The 21,163-nt window shown below is 35.9% G+C and overlaps 1 protein-coding gene across 2 annotated transcripts in view; it reads right to left on the bottom strand.

The window, feature by feature from the left end:
* Positions 1 to 21,163, bottom strand: part of LOC123554364 (kinesin-associated protein 3-like) — a 259,985-nt gene that overhangs the window by 19,384 nt on the left and 219,438 nt on the right. For both annotated transcript variants that reach the window (XR_008367194.1, XM_045344464.2), the window contains exon 15: positions 16,633 to 16,822. Coding sequence is in view for 1 of the 2 variants with exons in the window: in XM_045344464.2 (XP_045200399.1) it covers positions 16,633 to 16,822 (190 nt within the window). In the remaining variant the exon portion in view is untranslated. The remainder of the gene's footprint in view (positions 1 to 16,632; positions 16,823 to 21,163) is intronic.

Below are 21,163 nucleotides of genomic sequence, written 5' to 3'. Positions count from 1 at the left end.
AAAAGCAAATAAAGGATTGGAATAATTATTGTATTGTTATTTTGTTTATAACTATATCCATCCCAAAGTGCATAAAACACGGATAGTTAGTACTTTAACTAAATATTATAACTGTAAGATATTTTAAATCTTATTTCAGCAAATGGAAGTCTCCTTCAAATATCAAATACAACCCAACCTTATACATGAAAGGGCATTATCACTTAAGGTGATTATGCACATTTGATAAACCGGCAGAAAGGCATACAATGTTTTATCATTACGTAGACTAAGCCTGGGTTCTGCATACGGAACCGAAATTTATTTATTGAATGGTAATCCCATGACAACAATATCATATTTCTAAAGATAAAACATGATATTAAAATTGTTCAAACATTAAATAGTTCTAAACAGTGTCTTTAAATCAGCTTGAAATGCGCTGATCTCTTAAAATAAAGGCAACGTCTATAGCCTAGTGGTAGAGCGTCCGCTTCGGGTGCGCGATGTCGTGGGTTCGATCCTTGGCCGCGTCATACCAAAGAGCAGAAAAAGCACATGACACTATCGATTTACATTTGCCAAAAGTTGCAAGTTTATTCTATAATTCGGAGTTTAATCCAATTTAAAATCAGTGAAGAAAAAAAAATGGATCCGAACTTGTAGAACTACCATAAGCATCATACGGGAAAGATTTTCATGTGACGCCTTAAACTTTCATCAGTATTTATACACCTTTCCACACTCCTCACATCCATGGTTTTCTCTCTCCGCTGTGACTGTCTAAGTGTTCCCGCAGAGCAGGTTTTCCGACTGAAGCTTAGTCCCTAATATCGCACTTCAATCAAATGCTGATCTATTAAAATAAATTTCCCATAATTTGAAATGTACTGCAATGCTATTGGACAAAAAATAATTTCAAACACTAAATACTGTTAATACGACTGTATTAATAAATTTACTAGTTGCGGACACCTATTCACATTAGCAGATCTTAATAATTTCAAACTGTTTTATAGTGTTTGAGCCGTATTGTTCGTTAATAGTAGTTCAGCCCGGAAAATTGTAAGGGTCTTTAAGTATAGGTTTGTGGTTTGGCAAAAGAAATTTACATATACTTTGTTATCTCGCATATGTAATTGGTGCCAAAATAATTTAAATGGGAGGAGAAGTTTTATTTTTCTAATTATTGGCTAACCTGTTAAGTGTTTAAAATTATTTTTTGTTTACATATTTAAGCTCTGCGTACAGTATGTGACTTACCGGGTTAATAAACGACTGGAAGTAAATGTTGATTTACCAAAATGAATTTCCCCAGAATTCCAAAAATACTGCAATGACAGTGGAGAAAAATAATTCCAAACACTAACAAGAGTGCCAGAATGTCACAATATACGCCCGTCACAGCAAATTTCTTTACTCTAGCACCTGTATTTGCAAATGGAATTTTAATTTTGTGGTTGTTTAGTAATCATTGTAAGTCTTTTGTTTTTAGTCCACAAAAAATCTCCTTACCAGGTAGAGATGCCTTAAAATACACCTAAAATTGGAAAGTAACATCTATGTTGTACCAAAGAAAAGTGGTCTTATTTTTTCCCTACGGTCAATTATAAAAAAGTTACAATATAAGTTATTTATAGTAACAACTAAGGGAAGTTAATCTTAAAAAAATCAAAAAAAAAAAACAAATTCCACACAAAAATCTTTACCAGGTAGTAATTGGTCAAAATACACCTCAAAATTGGATGTAGCGTGCATGTTGTACTACAGTAAAGTGGTCTCGATTTTTCCCTACGACTAGTAATGAAAAAGTTACAATATAAGCTATTTATAGTAACAACAAAGGGAAGTAATTCTAAAGAAGGGAAGCATATGACACTTCGTCTCATGGTGGTGTATAATTGTGCCAAGTAACAACAAAATCCCTCCATGCATGAAGAAGAAATGCTCCGGACAAGGTTTTCATTCTTGAATCCTTAGACCTCTAAGTGTGACCTTGACCTTAGACCTAGGTACCTGGTTCTTGCGCATGACACTCCGCTTTGTTGTGGTAAACATTTGTGCCAAGTTATATCAAAATCCCTCCATGCATGAAGAAGATATGCTCCGGACAAAGTTTTCTTTCTTGTATCCTTTGACCTCTAAGTGTGACCTTGACCTTAGACCTAGGGACCTCTTTCTTGCACATGACACTCCGTCTTATGATGATGAACAATTGTGCCAACTTTCATCAAAATCTCTCCATGCATGAAGAAGATATGCTCCGGACAAAGTCATTCATGAATTTGACCTTCGACCTCCAAGTGTGACCTTGACCTTAGACCTAGGGACCTGGTTCTTGCGCATGACACTCCGTCTCATGGTGGTGAACAATTGTGCCAAGTTTCATCATAAACCCTCCATGCATGTAGAAGATATGTTCCGGACAAAGTCTGTGGACGCCGCCCGCGCGCCCATCTGCCCGCCAGGGGCATTTGCATTATACGTCCCGTTTTCCAAACGGGCGTATAAAATGGTGGAAAAAAGATTTATGTTTTCTTTTCCATTTTTATATTATATATTATATTATATATAACACGATCTTATTCATGTAGAATCTACTCTACTGAATATTTATATAGATCAAACGCCCTATATAGATTGCAACAATATTTTCAAATTTACATTATTAAATTTATGTCATAAAAAGAAATAAATACTGTCATCCGAAACAAAATAACGAATGACGCGCAGATTGAATGCAGTGAAACTTATCACTTTTACTTTACTTTTTTACATGTCAGATTTTAAAACAAAAACGGTTTTGTCTTAGATTTTTCTAAAAAGTGCATGATAATAGTGTGGATGTTCTCCAGCAAAGTCGTCAGTATGGATGTTCTCATTTTAATAATGTTGTTTGTTTTGAACAAAATATCGTCAGATATCCTTAAAAATAGCAAAATAAAACAACGATTGACTATTATGCTAGTCACTGATATTAAATAAGCGTCAAACCTGTCCTCATTTCACGAAAATACGGTCAAAACTCACTTTCTTAGACAAAAGTGTGGTACAGCTCATACCCTCTTTGCTAACTGTTCGCGTTTTCAAGCAAAAACCAAGCTATACGTACAATATGGAACACTACCGCAGAATAGTATACTCCAGGCCGGGTACGGTGCTCTTTATCTCGAGTCGAAAGCTGCAGTAATAAAAAAGTTACAAGACTTTTTTGACCTGAATCGACGTAAATTTGTGTGTGGTCAGCTCATTTGCGCTGGGTTTTGATGACGTTGCATTCTTGGTTTCCCCACCGTGATTGAAACAATGGTGTATCAGTACATACCGGTGCTATTTATGTACCCTTTGGTTATTAATCACTCCTTGCAGCATGTTAACCTGCTTTTCATGAAATTTACTTGCTACTGTCAAGCTTTCTTCTCCTGATCTGTATATTTCTTTCTTGCTTTTAATAATGGCGGGTAAATTTTATGTTCACAGTAACATAGCTTGCAAAGTGAATGTTTGGCATGTGAAACATATTAACCATCAGAGGACCTGGGGTTTCAGGTTAGAAAAGTACCCGGGAACAAGAGTCAAAGTAGCAGATATAGTTTATTTATGCATTCTGAACATAACTAAGTCCAAAATACTGGCCAGGAAAAAGGTCACTCTGATAAAATTTTCAGGCACAGGCCTTCATCTGGTGTAATCTGTACATTTTGTAATTAACAGTTCAAACTATATACAGTGGAATATCGTTACCTCGATATCGGTTAGCTCTATACTCCGGTTAGCACGATGTGTTTGAGTCGGTCCCGATTTTTCCCTATTTACCTTAATGTAATTATTTATCTTTACCTCGATATGATTAGCTCGATATTTTGTTTAGCTCGATGAGATTTTTCAGTACTGTCAACTTACCTGTACTGTTTTTACACCTGGTTTCGTCGATATCACAGCTTGTCAAATAATATCTATGTTATTTGTAAGGTGTGAAAATCAACCTATTGTTGTCCGGCGATGTATTAATCATATTCAAGTTAGTTTGTGTGTTTGTTTTGTTTGTTATTTAATCTTTAATCCAATTTAAATGTCAGGAAGTTTGCCTTTAATTCCCAATAATTAGTGTTATAAAACACCGTGCAAGCAGGAAAGCTGTTTTCAAATATAACAACTAATTTGGATGAAATATTTTCTGTTTGACGGAGTAAGTCTGCCGTTTAGGATTGAGTAACAATATGCGTATTTAACTGGCAAATTTTCGTTATACTCTGCTAGGAACGTTACCGCTGCATTCAGACTTGTTTAGGGAAGGAATGAAAATGCTAATGATTAAATGTATATTTTGAAAAATTAAAAAGTTGTATGTATGTATTTGATTAAGATGTTTTATTTGTAAATAAATTAAAATCATATTTACGTTTTATATTATTTCTTTCCCCTTTCAAACCCTCTGAAAAAAAAGCATTGGATATAATGACAATATAGACGTCCAACACAAGTACAAAGAAGTCCCAGATAGTCTATATCTTACGTCGAACTTCGGATACGTCGATGTAATTTGTACAGTCCCTTGAATATCGAGGTAACGGTATTCGACTGTATATACATTTAAAACAAGAGCTGTCTCCATAGGATGACACATGCCCCCGATGGCACTTTAAATGAATAGTTATGGCCGATGTTAGAGTTTAGGACCTTTGACCTACAGAGCTGGGTCTTGTGCGCGACACATCGTCTTACTGTGTCACACATTCATGCGTAGTTATTTTAAAATCCATGCATGAATGAGAAAAATATGGACCGGACACGCCCATCAATGCACTATCATGAAAAATGACCTTTAACGTCTAAGTGTGACCTTGACCTTTGAGCTACGGACCTGGGTCTTGTGCGCGACACGTCGTCTTACTGTGGTACACATTCATGCCAAGTTATTTGAAAATCCATCCATCGATGACAAAGATATGGACCGGACACGCCCATCAATGCACTATCCTTTAATGTCTAAGTGTGACCTTGACCTTTGAGCTACGGACCTGGGTCTTGCGCACGACACGTCGTCTTACTGTGGTACACATTCATGCCAAGTTATTTGAAAATCCATCCATCGATGACAAAGATATGGACCGGACACGCCCATCAATGCACTATCCTTTAATGTCTAAGTGTGACCTTGACCTTTGAGCTACGGACCTGGGTCTTGCGCGCGACACGTCCTCTTACTGTGGTACACATTCATGCCAAGTTATTTGAAAATCCATCCATCGATGACAAAGATATGGACCGGACACGAAAAATGCGGACAGACCGACAGACGGTTCAAAAACTATATGCCTCCCTTCCCTAGAAAATCTCGTAAGACATGACAGAAATATCCGAAAATCACGATCGCGAAAACGGGTGACAAATATGGAAAACAAAAGAAAGCCTTAAATTCTTGATAAAATACTTGTTTTCAATTTCATTTCTATTCAATACTTATAATTTCTGCTTATTTAAAGCATTTTTTTTGTGCCAAATGTTAATAAATTTGTTATAGACAGTAACGGCTGACCGGCTCATGCACACAAAATAATGATTTTAAAGCAGCATGCCTCCAAATTTGGCTAAAAAAATAATCTTTCTTTCAAATTGAAGTTTTGGTCATATTATGAACATTAGAATATGAATTTTTGTTTCTAAAATATTTTAAAACTTCCAAATCAAGAAAAAAGATGACTGCGTCGGGAATCGAACCCTGGACAAAACCCTCGACCGCCGCGGCAATAAAGACATTTTCCCGTCGTCGTAACCAATAGTGCTATAGCTGAAGTAGTGAATAATGACTTCAAAATATAGATATTTATAATTGAGACAGTTTACCTGGATTAAAAGCGTGACAAATGCTTTTCGATTTTCATCGTAAAAAGTAGTAAAAACAGCAAATTCTCATGTGTTTCCGTAACATAAAGTTTGTCAGTAATTAAGTTTTAAAGCCTTCTTAAGAAATATAGCATTTATTTCAAGATATCTAAAAAAAATATTTTTTGTTGTTGTCGAACGAACTGGAGGCATGCCGCTTTAATTATCCAATTTATTGTTCAGTATTAAGACGGCAAGAAGTATAACAATACAACATAAGCTGTAGGCCATACCGCTAATTAACAAGTGGTACAAACACGATAATAGGCTGCTCATCGCATTGTTTATCAATAAACTTTTACACATTGATCAATATGATGCGCTACAAGCTGAGAGATGACTACGTGTCAGTAGGCGCGTGGCGTGATTGACATCTGTCAGTAGCTATAATTAATATACGATGCTCCGCCTACTGCCATATTTTGCTTGTGGCAGCGAACAATATTGAAATTCACCACTATTTTGATTGACAAGGGGCAGAAATTTCGAACTCGAGACGCTTCAAAGAAAATTTCCGCGGGTCAAGCCAATGCACGGGACATTTTCTGTGCGGGTCAAATACAAGTTTTTTTCGATTTTCGCAGGTCAAAACTCGGAACCTCGTGTCAACCAAACGCTCTGGAAGTGGGTACCAGATTTATTTTTTTTTATTTAATAACAATAAGTTGGCGGGGACAAAATAGGGTCAGTCAGGAAACCGGAACCACACATATAATTTTATTAAGCCTAAATACATTTAAAATTTAAAATTGTGATCAGAGTAAAGTCATTAAGATCTTTAGGTCAAGTTAAAATCTTGGTAGCTTTCCTTTGGTTTGACCTGGTGACCTTGTTTTTGACCCCACCTGACCAAGATTTGAACTTGACCTAAAGATCATCAAGATTAACATTCTGACCAAGTTTCATAGAGATATTATCATAAATGTGGCCTCTAGAGTGCTAACAAGCTTTTCGTTCGATTTGACCTGGTGACCTAGTTTTTGACCCCACATGACCCACAAGATCATCAAGTTTAACATTCTGACCAAGTTTCATGAAGATACAGTCATAAAAGTGGCTTCTAGAGTGTTTACAAGCTTTTCCTTTGTTTTGACCTGGTGACCTTAGTTTTTGACCCCACCTGACCCAAATTTGAACTTGACCTAAAGATCAAGTTTCATAGAGATATTGTCATAAATGTGGCCTCTAGAGTGTTAACAAGCTTTCCCTCTGATTTGACCTGGTGACCTAGTTTTTGACCCCAGATGACCCAATATCGAACTCATATAAGATTTTATTGAGGGTAACATTCTGACCAAGTTTCATTAAGATTTGGCGAAAATTGTGACCTGTAGTGTTTTTTTGTTTGTTTTTTTTTCAGTCAAATTGTTGACGAAGGACGACGGACACAGGACGATCACAAAAGCTCACCTTGAGCAGGTAAGCTAAAAACGGAATTCTGTTCAGCGCGCACCTTGCAAACATCACATGACAGTGAGAGAAAATAACACCAAACATGACAATCAATAGTGATCGCCCTGACGTCACGCATCAACACCTGTTTATCTGGTGGTGGGTAAAACAAAATATTTTTACATCGTTTGTGTATGGGATTGGAATTTTCAATTTTTAACAACTTGTTCGTTCATTTATGGATTTTAAAAATTTAAAAAGTTTTGAAATGCTTACGATTTTCATATTTTCTTATTCAAATATCTTTTGAAAATGAATAACCGTTTTAAATGACATATGATTTTAATAGCGGCATAGCGATGCTCCAAACTTTTAGAAAAAACACTGTAAGTTAAGCGTTCATAATTAATCCATTTTATTTCGAAATAATGATTAAAAGTTATCAATAAATTGCTTGTTTTATATCCTTTCCATTGATCAAAAAATTATTGATATTATTTGTATTTTAAGGAAGTTTAAGCCGTTAGAAAAACATCACTGTTAACAAAAACACATGGACGCTCGGCGTCTGCCCACCCGATCTTTGTCTTATCAGTTCTAAAAATAGAATATACAACGGATTTGTGTACAAACACGATCTCTCCTATAGAGCTCACATGTATAGGTATCACACAGTATTATGGAGCTTTGATATGTAAACAAACAAAACAATAACATAAAGTGGTCAGTACAATACTTTTACCATGCAGTCAGTGATTCCTTGTTGGCCGAGTGGTTAAGGTATTCGTATTATACTTCGGAAGTTCGATTCCCAGATCCGTAAAATTTAGTTTTTAAAACTGTATTTAAGTTCTTTTTCTTAAATACGATTCAAGGAAGACAAAAAGGGTTAGTTAATACAGTTCTAATTTGTTCACTAACTTATATAATATATAAGTTAGTGAACAAATTAGAACTGTATTCACTTTTGACACATAATTATGTTTAAATACACTCCGCCTTTAATATGATCTTATATTTTTGAAGCTTTCCTGTGATATTTATAAAGCTGTACGGGTTAGTTTTATCAATTTTATAACAATCTTACACTTCACTTTAATAAAAGCATTGCCCAGTCATAATTTCAGTATCGATTGATTTAAAGATACTACCGATTTTATACGAAAATAAGAACAAAACAATGAGTTAGAAACCAGAGAAAAACAAACTTACACAAAGTATGTAATGCAAACAAAAAAAATGTTGGTCGGATGCAAGGTTAAAATTTAAAGGTCAAAACTATCACTATAAAATGAATTCATTTCCATCCACTCAACCTACTGCGCCATCAAGCCAACTACTGATTTTACATTGTTGTCTTTTATTTTAAACGAGAGTGCTACTATACTGACTGTTTATTTACATATTGCTAAAAATAAAAACGCCATAATACTATGCGAATACCTATACTTACATGTGTGTTCTATTATTAGTGACGGAAGCAAAATATGCGCAGTTTTGGTTTGCTGCCCATGTGATGATAGTGTCTAAAAATACTGTCGCTTCTCGTTCTATATTTACCAATGTTTACAGAAGTAAACCGTTGCAATGGTTTATATAAGTGCATGAGAAAAACTGCGAAAACTCGAATGTTCACATAATTCTGGATACTAGAAACTGATCAACCATTAAGTTTCATGTGGGTATATGAAACAATGGTGGCATTTTGCCTTTCGGTGAAAAATTATTTTAATCAAAGGCCTGAAGGGCCTGAGAGTCAGCTAGTGATTGATGTACTGGTAGTATAGTCTAAATGGCAAGGTTATAATATCAAACAATAGGAATAATGAATAAGGATGCACATGAATGACTGGTTTTGTGGGTAAAAATAATATGCTTTTATGCCACTTATTTCAAATATATTTTTTTCCACAGATTATGTATGGTAATAAATCAATGAAATCGATTAAAGTGGTGTATATACATTGAGGCTTCAATACTAATCATTTTTAAGATTCATGCAATTTCCATCAATAGAATCAAAGTTCTAACAAACCCACAGGAATGATCTGAGAAGGATCAGATCTAGAAACAAGAGGGCCATAATGGCCCTATATTGCTCACCTTTTATCATTGCACTTAAGGACAAGAAGGTCAAACAACAAAGGGAAAAAATTTAACTAAAAAATAAAATTTTTTTTACAAGGTACAGATATGTCAAAATACACCTAAAAATTGGAGGTACAATCCATGTTGTACTACAGAAAAGTGGTCTCAGTTTTTTCCTAAGGCCAATAATAAACAAGAGGGTCATGATGACCCTGAATCGCTCACCTGAATATATTAAACCACATGTTTCAAATGGCAAATTGATGCTAAAATATTAGAAAGTAGATCAGTAGGTCACATTTATGGTCACTGAAAGACAGTTTAAAGATTGGTGTGCAAAACTGTACATGTCATCCAAAATTACAAGGCTGGATCTTAAACTAGAGTGGTCACAAGCAAAAGTTTACGCATGGACACGGACAACGTAGACCTACTGACCTAGTTTTTGACCGCAGTTGACCCAGTTTCAAACTTGACCTAGATATCATCAAGATGAATACTCAGACCAACTTTCATACAGATCCTATGGAAAATATCGCCTCTAGAGAGGTCACAAGGTTTTTCTATTATTTGACCTACTGACCTAGCTTTTGATGGCACGTAACCCAGTTTCGAACTGGAACTAGATATCATCAAAGTGAACATTCTGCCAAATTTTCATGAAGATCCATTGAAAAGTATGGACTCTAGAGGTCAAAAGGTTTTTCTATTTTTAGACCTATTGACCTAGTTTTTGACCCCACGTGACCCAGTTTCAAACTTGACTAGATATCATCAAGGTGAACATTCTGACCAATTTTCATGAAGATCCATTGAAAAATATGGCCTCTAGGGAAGTCACAAGGTTTTTCTATTTTCAGACCTACTGACCTAGTTTTTGACTGCAGTTGACCCAGTTTCGAACTTGACTAGATATCATCAAGGTGAACATTCTGACAAATTTTCATGAAGATCCATTGAAAAATATGGCCTCTAGGGAGGTCACAAGGTTTTTCTATTTTTAGACCTACTGACCTAGTTTTTGATCGCAGTTGACCCAGTTTCGAACTTGAACTAGATATCATCAAGATGAATATTCAGACCAACTTTCATACAGATCCCATGATAAATATCGCCTCTAGAGAGGTCACAAGGTTTTTCTATTATTTGACCTACTGACCTAGTTTTTGATCGCAGTTGACCCAGTTTCGAACTTGACCTGGACATCATCAAGATGAATATTCAGACCAATTTTCATACAGATCCCATGATAAATATCGCCTCTAGAGAGGTCACAAGGTTTTTCTATTATCTGACCTAATGACCTAATTTTTGAAGGCATGTGACCCAGTTTTGAACTTGACCTAGACATCATCAAGGTGAACATTCTGACCAATTTTCATGAAAATCCGTTGAAAAATATGTCCTCTAGGGAGGTCACGAGGATTTTCTATTTTTAGACCTAATGACCTAGTTTTTAATGGCACGTGACCCAGTTTCTAACTTGACCTAGATATCATCAAGGAGAACATTCTGACCAATTTTCATGAAGATCCTTGAAAAAAATGGCCTCTAGGGAGGTCACAAGGATTTTCTATTTTTAGACCTACTGACCTAGTTTTGGACCATACATGACCCAGTTTCGAACTTCACCTGGATATCATAAAGATGAACATTCTGAACAACTTTCATAAAGATCCCATGAAAAATGTGACCTCTAGAGTGGTCACAAGCAAAAGTTTACGCACGCACACAGGGACGACGGACGCTGCGCGATCACAAAAGCTCACCTTGTCACTTTGTGACAGGTGAGCTAAAAAGTTACTACATAAGCTATTTATAGTAACATAAAAGGGAAGTAATTAAAAAAAATTTATTGTTAGTGAACAAAAGAAGGATCTGCCAAATAAAAACAAGAGCACTGCAATGCAACACAAATGCAGAGCAATATACACACAAAACAAAGTCATATGACCTTTGACCCCTAAGTGTGACCTTGACCTTGAATTGAGCCATCCGAAACATGCGCTCTGCATGTCATTTCGATGAGGTTAACATTTGTTCAAGGTTTCTTTGAAATCCTTCAAGGGGTTCAAGAGATACAGAGCGGAAGGGAAATTGCTAACCAACAGACAGACGGACACCGAGGCGATAACATAATATGTCCCTTCGGGCGTATAAAAAGGAATCGAGATCTTATGGTGATACAAGTTGTGTGCAAGTTTGGTTAAAATCAAATCATAAATGAAGCTGTTATTGTGCAGACAAGTTCAAAATAACTAATTTTGGCTCTTTCAGGGGCCATAACTCTGGAACCCATTATGGGATCTGGTTGGTTCAAGAAAGGAACCAAGATCTTATGGTGACACAAGTTTTGTGCAAGTTTGATTAAATTCAAATCATAAATGAAGCTGCTGTTTTGCAGACAAGGTCAAAATAGCTAATTCTGGCCCTATCAGGGGCCATAACTAAATTAACCTTTTCAGAGCAACAGTTTCCCTGCGGGTTTTCACAGAGGATGCACTTTATTCGAAATCAGGGTGTCTGACTACTCTCCAAACAATCGAAATATTTTCCAAACGTAAAATTTGTAGTAAAGTTAAATAAATTAATAAAGTTTATTCAAACATGATGATATAAATTACCTTAAGGCTTTTTAAATTTTCTAAAGTTGTATTCTATATGTTTGCCTCTTTGCTATTGCATGCTCTTTATGTAACCAGTTTTATGCACAGATAATAAGTCACGGAAATAGCGGCCTGTGATGGAATTCTGTACAGGTAATTGTTAAAATTAAAAGTATTTTAATTATATTCTGTTGTTTTCTTATTTATTTTTGTAAATGTGCATCAATACAAAACTGTTCATGTACTAGCATTAACTAGCGAGATAAATCATTTCAATTTTAATGTTGAATGCACAGTTGTAAAGAACTCAAAATGAGTTTGTTTTTATCACAAGACATAAGAAAATCCATTGAATTACGCATTTTTTTTTATCTGGGAAAGGGGAAGAGTAATGTAATTCAGGGCAATGGTAATGCGGATGTCGAATTTGGCGCATTTTCTTAAATTGAATAAAATCTAAACATTAAAATCTGAGTTCTACACTGAAATGATTACGCCGGAGGTAGCAAAGTTTTAAAGAGGATTTTTTTATTCAGTTAAAATAGCAGATTTATGGAAGAAAAGAGGAGATACTGGAAAATATACTCAGTTGTGCTATTTTGTGATTTGGGGGTAGGGGTAGCGTAATGTAATTTTACGCGAAAATGAATTCGGTGACCCCATAATTTTATTCCTTCAATCGATAGAAAGTAAAATTTTCATCATCATGTTAGTTTTTTCTCAAATTCTATCGTTCGGGTTTTACATGAGACAAGATTAAAGCAAAATTTTTATTCGAAGCTCAACGTCATATTTGTCGCTCTTATGTCACTTCAACGTAAATTTCGACTTTTACGTTAAAATGATCTCCATAAAGTATACACCATTTTAAAGACATTTTTAAATGAAAATATGTTGAATAAAAAGCAAATCAATTTTTTGTTGAATGAACAGAACAATGGACCGTTACTTACAATCGTCTTTAGTATTGTCGGTATGTGATTTGGCTTTTTCCAGTTTTTGTGGAAAATTACATATGCACTGACCTACTTTATGTCCCAAGAATGCCAAATTGTCATAACGGGTCCACCAACTTTAAACAAAGCAGGCTCCAGTTAGAAAATGAAAAAGTTCTTGGACAGTCACTATAAAACACTGAATGAATCATGATATAATAAAATGTCACTATCACTACTTTAACATGTTCTAATAAAGCATACAGAAATTAATTTTAGCACTGGACAATAAAATTTCTATTTGTAACAATACATGCATGGCTTTACCTCAATGTCAAAACATGAAAAAAAGTATCGCAGAAATAATATGTATCATTACAAAAACTATCAACGAGCACACTTTCAGTCCTAACTGTATCAAACCAGTTTAATAAAATCATATTATGCAAGCCTTTAGCAACAAATATCATCATCATTATATAACATATGAATAGCAGTGCAAATTCAATTTTACAGTGAGAAAAGGCGCTTATTAATATTTATATGATAAAACTAGAGAAAAATTCATACACTTGCATGTAGCTAAATGAATATCAGAAATCTGTCTTAAAATATGGGAAACATGAACTTTTTGCAAAACCTTATCACCCTCTTGATGGCCTTCTTGAAATAACTTGCAGTGTAATTTTGAATTTTAAACTGTTGTAACCATGAACCTGTAACCTTTAAAACTAGAGCTATCACTGAAGGTGATGAATGTACCCCCCTCACGCACTGACACAGTACATTGCAATTTGACACACACAAGATTACATAATTATGTGGACTGCATGTATATAGTATAGTATCCGAGGACAGCAATGCTCGGCTATTCAACAGCCTTGTCAAATGAATGAACATTAAAGTCGAATAAGGGGCAAAACAGGGTTATGGAACCTGTAAAATGCATATCAGCTCATGACAATGGACAACTGTGTGAAGTTTCAATCCATTCCCATTAGTGGGTACTGAGATACCAGTTTACATACAAAAACTTAACCAAATCGGGACGCGGACGCCGAAGCGGACACGGACGCATGGGTGAGTCCAATAGCTCTACCTATTCTTTGAATAGTCGAACTAAAAATGAAGTCCCATTACTCTGCAGAATTTTTTTCTGAAAGAACCTAACATATACCATACACAAGTAAGGTTGGTTCCGATCACTTGTGTGAAGTTTCATTAAACTGTGTGCAATGGTTCGGGGGATTAGGAGCGCACAAGATTGTATATGCAGACTCTCTATATATAGCATAATAACAAAAAACAAAGTCCCATAACTCTGCAGAATATTTATCTTAAAGAACATTACATGCACCATGCACAACTAGGGTTGGTACTGATTACTTATGTGAAGTTTCATTAAATTGTGTGCATGGGTTCAGGTGATTAGACGCGCACAAGATTGCATATGCAGACACTATGTATATAGTATAGTAACAAACAAGAGGGTCATTGACCCTAAAGTGCTCACCTATGTACAAGGCTTCAAGCATGTATATGTAACGTAATGGTACAAGTACACATTTAGATTTCTTCTATGTTAGCCTATATTATATACATGTCACACACATTTTTTAACCTAGGGCAATAATTTGAACAATTATGGTAGACAGTACAACTCTGATATCATACGCCAAATATCAAGGCTCTAGCTATTACTGATTCAGAGAAGATTTTCAAAGTTTCTTATTGTAAGCCTATAGTAAGTACATGACACACACAGGGGTGTGGCCATTTTTGACCTTAAGGCAATAATTTGGTCAATTATGGTAGAGTCAAACCCTTATATCACATGCCAAATATCAAAGCTCTAGAGAAAAAGATTTTTAAAGTGTGATAGCTGAAAACCTATTTTCAACCCAAAAGACCAATATGTTCAATGAACCGGAACCACTTGAACAACTCTGTAAAAGGGCTACCCAGAGATCATTTGTGTAGTTTCATCAAAATCCATTCAGAGGTTTTGGAGTAGATATTGTTTTAAGAAACTGTTGATGAAAAGTGACCACGCCCTCTGGCGGCCATGTTTTTTGACGAATCAGAAAAATTTGAACATCATTTGTAGAAAGTCACACAAGGACAATTTGTGTGAAGTTATTTTAAAATCGAGCTAACAGTTTTATACAAGAAGATTTTCTAAGTTTCCACTATATACATATAGGGAAAAGTGACCCTGCCCCCTGGCAGCCAAGCTTTTTGACAAATCAGAATAATTTGAACAATCTTGGTAGAGGGTCACACAAGGACCATTTGTGTAAATTTATTTTAAAATCAGGCTAGTAGTTTCACACAAGAAGATTTTTAAAGTATCCACTCTCTCTCTCTCTATATATATATATATAGGGAAAACTAACCACGCCCTCTCTGACAAATCAAAATGATTCGAACAATATTGGTAGAGGGTAACACAAGGACCAAAGATATGAAGTCTGATGGACGTGGGCACAAACATTCTTCAGTTATTAATCAGAAACCATTTTTAGATTCCCGGTCACTGTGGCATTGGTATCTGACTTACTGACCCTTAAAACTGATCCTGAGGCAATCACATTTGCAAGTCCTAGACAGTAACATTATCCAGTTTTTGACTTGAAACAGTTTTAAGTCACAAGGTCACTGTGTCCAAGAACTTTGATCTACTGACCAAAAAATTCTAATGACCACAAGCAATCATCCTTCTACTAAAATGGGCATTAATAAAAAAAGTATTAAATAACCATTACCAACACATATCTGCAAAAATTGTTTTACAAATAAACATGCAGTCACTTTGAACAAATAAAATCAAGCCATGCACTTCATACCTTTTGGACCTGCATGTTAAAGAAATATTTCTGTCTTGATCATAAAATGACAACTGTTATATTCTCAAATTTTAAAGAATTTAAAACAAGAGTGCAGAGGACAGCAACAGAGACAAATCTAGATAAGAATTGCTGACTTTTTGCCAATTGTTTTTAACTTCACAGACAACTCCCTTATCAACTGTGTTAAGATTTTGTGCTGCATAGTACTGTTTCAAAGGGAAGCACTGAGTAATATTCAAAAGTGTTTTCAATTCCAATGTCACTCTATTCGCAAATATTAGTGACTAGAAATACATTCTGCATGCGCACAGGTAGAATATCAAGCCCGCAAGCACCTTTGGCCTCTAAGCATGACCTTGACCTTAGACCTAGGGACCTGGTTCTTGCACATGGCACTCCGTCTCATAATGGTGAACATTCATGCCAAGTTACATCAAAATCCCACCATGCATGAAGAAGAAATACTCCGGACAAACTTCAATTTGACCTTTGACCTCTGTGACCTTGACCTTTGAGACAGGAATATGCGGTTTGCGCACGACACTCTTTCTCATTGAGGTTTACATTCATGCCAAATATAAACAAGATTGGTCCATGAATGTCAAAGTTATGGTCCAGACAAAATCGGACAGACGCAGGCAAGGATGCATACACATACACCGACCGGCCAAAAGTGACGTCTATATCGAGCTCACCGCAAGCAGGCTCGATAAAAATGAAAACTTCACAAATATTACTCAATCTTTAGTATAGCAGATTTATTGCAAGTCCACTTTTCCTTTCCACCAAGATGAAGGGATAAAATTTTAGAAGAAAGTGGAAAGAAGCAACCATTCAAATACATAAGAGTATTGAAATTTTAACATCACTTTCACAACTAAAAGGATAAGAACATACCAGGATAGAAGAGATCCGGTCGGTCTAGTATATCTGCATCTTGTAGGTAGGCATCATAACCTTCCTCTGGGTACATGTAGGGATCTGCCATCTCATCAATCTGTCTTGACTCTACCATCTCCAGCCATTGAGAGTTATGCCATCGGAATTTTTCTAACTGTATCTTCTTTGCCCATTCTTCATCAAATTCCTACATGTATATATTCAAAAGGGCAGATAAGCAAGAGCTGTTCTTCTGACAGTGTGCTCAACTGATGAAGTCCTTATATTTCAGACAGATACAGGTCAATATACAAAATTTTATCCATGTAGTAATACATTATCATTAGACTTGTCTTTAAACGAATCTGAAACAAAGCTGTCACAGGAGAAAACACACTTGACTATTTCGATGATTGACAGTGAAACTGGGCACATCTGAGGAAGCTGGAGCTGTTACTGGAGCATTCAATGACTCCAATATGGATGAAGATACTGGACAATAGCTTAAGTCTGTGTCAAATGTATTTAGAAACAAGAGATCACAGAGTGATCTTGGCACCCACCATTGAGCCATTTTTGAATGTTCCAAATTTCAAGACTAGCTCAAGGTCAAAATCAAGGTCAAATTTCATTTCTGTACACAACACTGTGCATGTTGTCCATGCATTTGGTCCAAATTTGAAAGCTGTATTTTGAAAAAATGTGAAAGTAGGTCACTAGATCAATTTCAAGGTCAAAGTTCATTTCAGTATACAAAACTATGCATGTGCTTCAAATTTGGAGACTGTAGCTTGAGAAATGTGAAAGTAGGTACTAGGTAAAAATCAATGTCAAATTTCAATTCAGAACACAAAAATATGCATGTGGTCCAAATTTGAAGCCTGTAGCTACAGAAATGTGAAAGTAAGTCACTAGGTCAATCTCAAGGTCAAAGTTAATTTCGGTACACAAAACTATGCATGTGGTCCAAATTTGAAGGCTGTAGCTTGAGAAATGTGAAAGTAGGTCACTAGGTAAAAATCAAGGTCAAATTTTATTTCGGAATACAAAACTATGCACGTGGTCCAAATTTGAAGCCTGTAACTTCAAAAATGTGAAAGTTGGTCACTAGGTCAATTTCAAGGTCAAAGTTTTTTTTCGGTGCAAAAAAACTATGCATGTGGTCTAAATTTGAAGGCTGTAGCTTGTGAAATGTGAAAGTAGGTCACTAGGCCAAAATCAAGGTCAACTCATGTCAAGGTTCATCTTGCCACTCAAAACTATACATGTGGTCCAAATTTGAATGTTGTAGGTTATTGATAAGAAGATTTTAAAAGCTTTTCCCTATATAAGTCTATATGAACCGTGTGACGCCCGGGGCGGGGCCATATTTGATCCCAGGGGAATAATTTAAACAAACTTGGTAGAGAACCACTAGATGATGCTACGTTACAAATATCATAGCCCTAGGCTTTGTGGTTTGGACAAGAAGATTTTCAAAGTTTTTCCCTATATAAGTCTATGTAAACAATGTGACCCCCAGGGCGGGGCCAGGGGAATAGTTTGAACAATCTTAGTAGAAGACCACTAGATGATGTCACATACAAAATATCAAAGCCCTAGGCCCTGTGGTTTTGGACAAGAGGTTATTCAAAGTTTTTCCCTATATAAGTCTATATAAACCATGTGACCGCCAGGGCGGGGCCATATTTGACCCCAGAGAAATAATTTTAATCATCTTGGTAGAGGACCACTAGATGATGCTTCATACCAAATATCAAAGCCCTAGGCTCTGTGGTTTTGGACAAGAAGGTTTTCAAAGTTTTTCCCTATATAAATCTATATAACTTATAGAAATAAACAAAGGGCCATAACTCACTCAAAAATTGTTGAACCAGTCTGATTTTCAGGGGGACACAACTAGGGTACCAATACATCATTCTGACAAAATTTGGTCAAAATCCCCCCAATTGTTTCTGAGGAGATGCAATAACGAGAAATTGTTAACGGACGGACGGACGTCGGACCACGGACGCAGAGTGATTTGAATAGCCCACCATCTCTTGATGGTGGGCTAATAACAGAGATAGAAAACATTTAATAAGTATAAAAGGGTAATAATTCATGGAAAACTTCTGCCAAAGTTATGCACCATGTGTCATATCATCTGGCTAATAATGTTGAACAACTATTTTAAGTTTGAATCAAATGTATCAAGTAACAACTGAGATAGAGCAAAAATGCATCAAAACTTGAACCAGATATTAAAGAAAAAAGGGGTCATAACTCACAGCATATTGGTACCAGCATTATGAACCTTGTGTCATATGATGTGGGTGAAGATATGGAACAACCATTTCAAGTTTGAATTAAATCTATTTAGTAACAAGAAAGATATGGTAAAACAAGACGGTCACTGACCCTAACGCGCTCACCTGTGTACAAGGCTTCAAGTGTGTTTGTATAAGTACAGAGTTAGGTTTCTTCTATGTTAGCCTATATTATATACATGCCACACACACTTTTGAACCTAGGGCAATAATTTGAACAATTATGGTAGACATTACAGATCTGATATCACAGGCCAAATATCAAGGCTCTAGCTATTATTGATTCAGAGAAGAAAAGTGACCACGCCCCTTGGCAGCCATATTTTTGGACAAATCGGAATAATTTAAACAAGAGATCACAGAGTGATCTTGGTGCCCACCAATGTGCCATTTTTGAGTGTTCCAAATTTCAAGACTTATTGACTACCTCAAGGTCAAATTTCATTTCCGTACACAACATTGTGCATGTGGTCCAAATTCGAAAGCTGTAGCTTGAGAAATGTGAAAGTAGGTCACTAGGTCAATGTCAAGGTCAAAGTTTGTTTCAGTATACAATCCTATGCATGTGGTCTAAATTTGAAGCCTGTAGCTACAGAAATGTGAAAGTAGGTCACTAGGTCAATCTTAAGGTCAAAGTTCATTTCGGTACACAAAACTATGCAAGTGGTCCAAATCTGAAGACTGTAGCTTGAGAAATGTAAAAGTAGGTCACTAGGTCAAAATCAAGGTCAAATTCTATTTCGGAATACAAAACTATGCATGTGGTCCAAATTTGAAGCCTGTACCTTCAAAAATGTGAAAGTAGGTGACTAGGTCAATGTAAAGGTCAAAGTTCATTTCGGTACACAAAACTATGCATGTGGTCCAAATTTGAAGGCTATAGCTTGAGAAATGTAAAAGTAGGTCACTAGGTCAAAATCAAGGCCAAATTTTATTTCAGAATACAGAACTATGCATGTGGTCCAAATTTGAAGCCTGTACCTTAAAAATGTAAAAGTAGGTCATTAGGTCAATGTAAAGGTCAAAGTTCATTTCTGTACACAAAACTATGCAAGTGGTCCAAATTTGAAGGCTGTAGCTTGAGAAATGTAAAAGTAGGTCACTAGGTCAAAATCATGGTCAAATTTTATTTCGGAATACAAAACTATGCATGTGGTCCAAATTTGAAGCCTTACCTTAAAAATGTGAAAGTAGGTCACTAGGTCAATGTGAAGGTCAAAGTTTTTTTCGGTACACAAAACTATGCATGTGGTCCAAATTTGAAGGCTGTAGCTTGAGAAATGTGAAAGTAGGTCATTAGGTCAAAATCAATGTCAAATTTCATTTTGAAACACGGAACTATGCATATGGTCCAAATTTGACGCCTGTACCTTCAAAAATGTGAAAGTAGGTCACTAGGTCAAAATCAAGGTCAAAGTTTTTTCCAGTGCACAAAATTATGCATGTGGTCCAAATTTGAAGGCTGTAGCTACAGAAATGTGAAAGTAGGTCACTAGGTCAAAATCAAGGTCAACTCATGTCAAGGTTCATCTTGCCACTCAAAAATATACATGTGGTCCAAATTTGAATGTTGTAGGTTATTGATAAGAAGATTTTAAAAGCTTTTCCCTATATAAGTCTATATGAACCATGTGACCCCCGGGGCGGGGCCATTTTTGACCCTAGGGCGATAATTTGAACAAACTTGGTAGAGAACCACTAGATGATGCTACATTACAAGTATCAAAGCCTTAGGCTTTGTGGTTTGGACAAGAAGATTTTCAAAGTTTTTCCTTATGAAAACCATATGACCCCCAGGGCCATATATGACCATAGGGGTATAATATGAACAATCTTAGTTGAAGACCACTAGATGATGTCACATACAAAATATCAAAGCCCTAGGCCCTGTGGTTTTGGACAAGGGGTTATTCAAAGTTTTTCCCTATATAAGTCATTATAAACTATGTGACCCCGAGGGCGGGGCCATATTTGACCCCAGAGAAATAATTTGAATCATCTTGGTAGAGGACCACTAGATGATGCTTCAAACCAAATATCAAAGCTCTAGGCTCTGTGGTTTTGGATAAGAAGGTTTTCAAAGTTTTTCCCTATATAAATCTATGTAAAATATAGAAATAAACAAAGGGCCATGAGTTGTTGAACCAGTCTGATTTTCAGGGGGACACAACTAGGGTATCAATACATCATTCTGACAAAGTTTGGTCAAAATCCCCCCAGTAGTTTCTGAGGAGATGCGA

This window comes from Mercenaria mercenaria, chromosome 15 (assembly GCF_021730395.1).
Source record: "Mercenaria mercenaria strain notata chromosome 15, MADL_Memer_1, whole genome shotgun sequence".
Lineage (NCBI taxonomy): Eukaryota > Metazoa > Mollusca > Bivalvia > Venerida > Veneridae > Mercenaria > Mercenaria mercenaria.
This window is presented reverse-complemented; position numbering and strand designations above follow the sequence as displayed.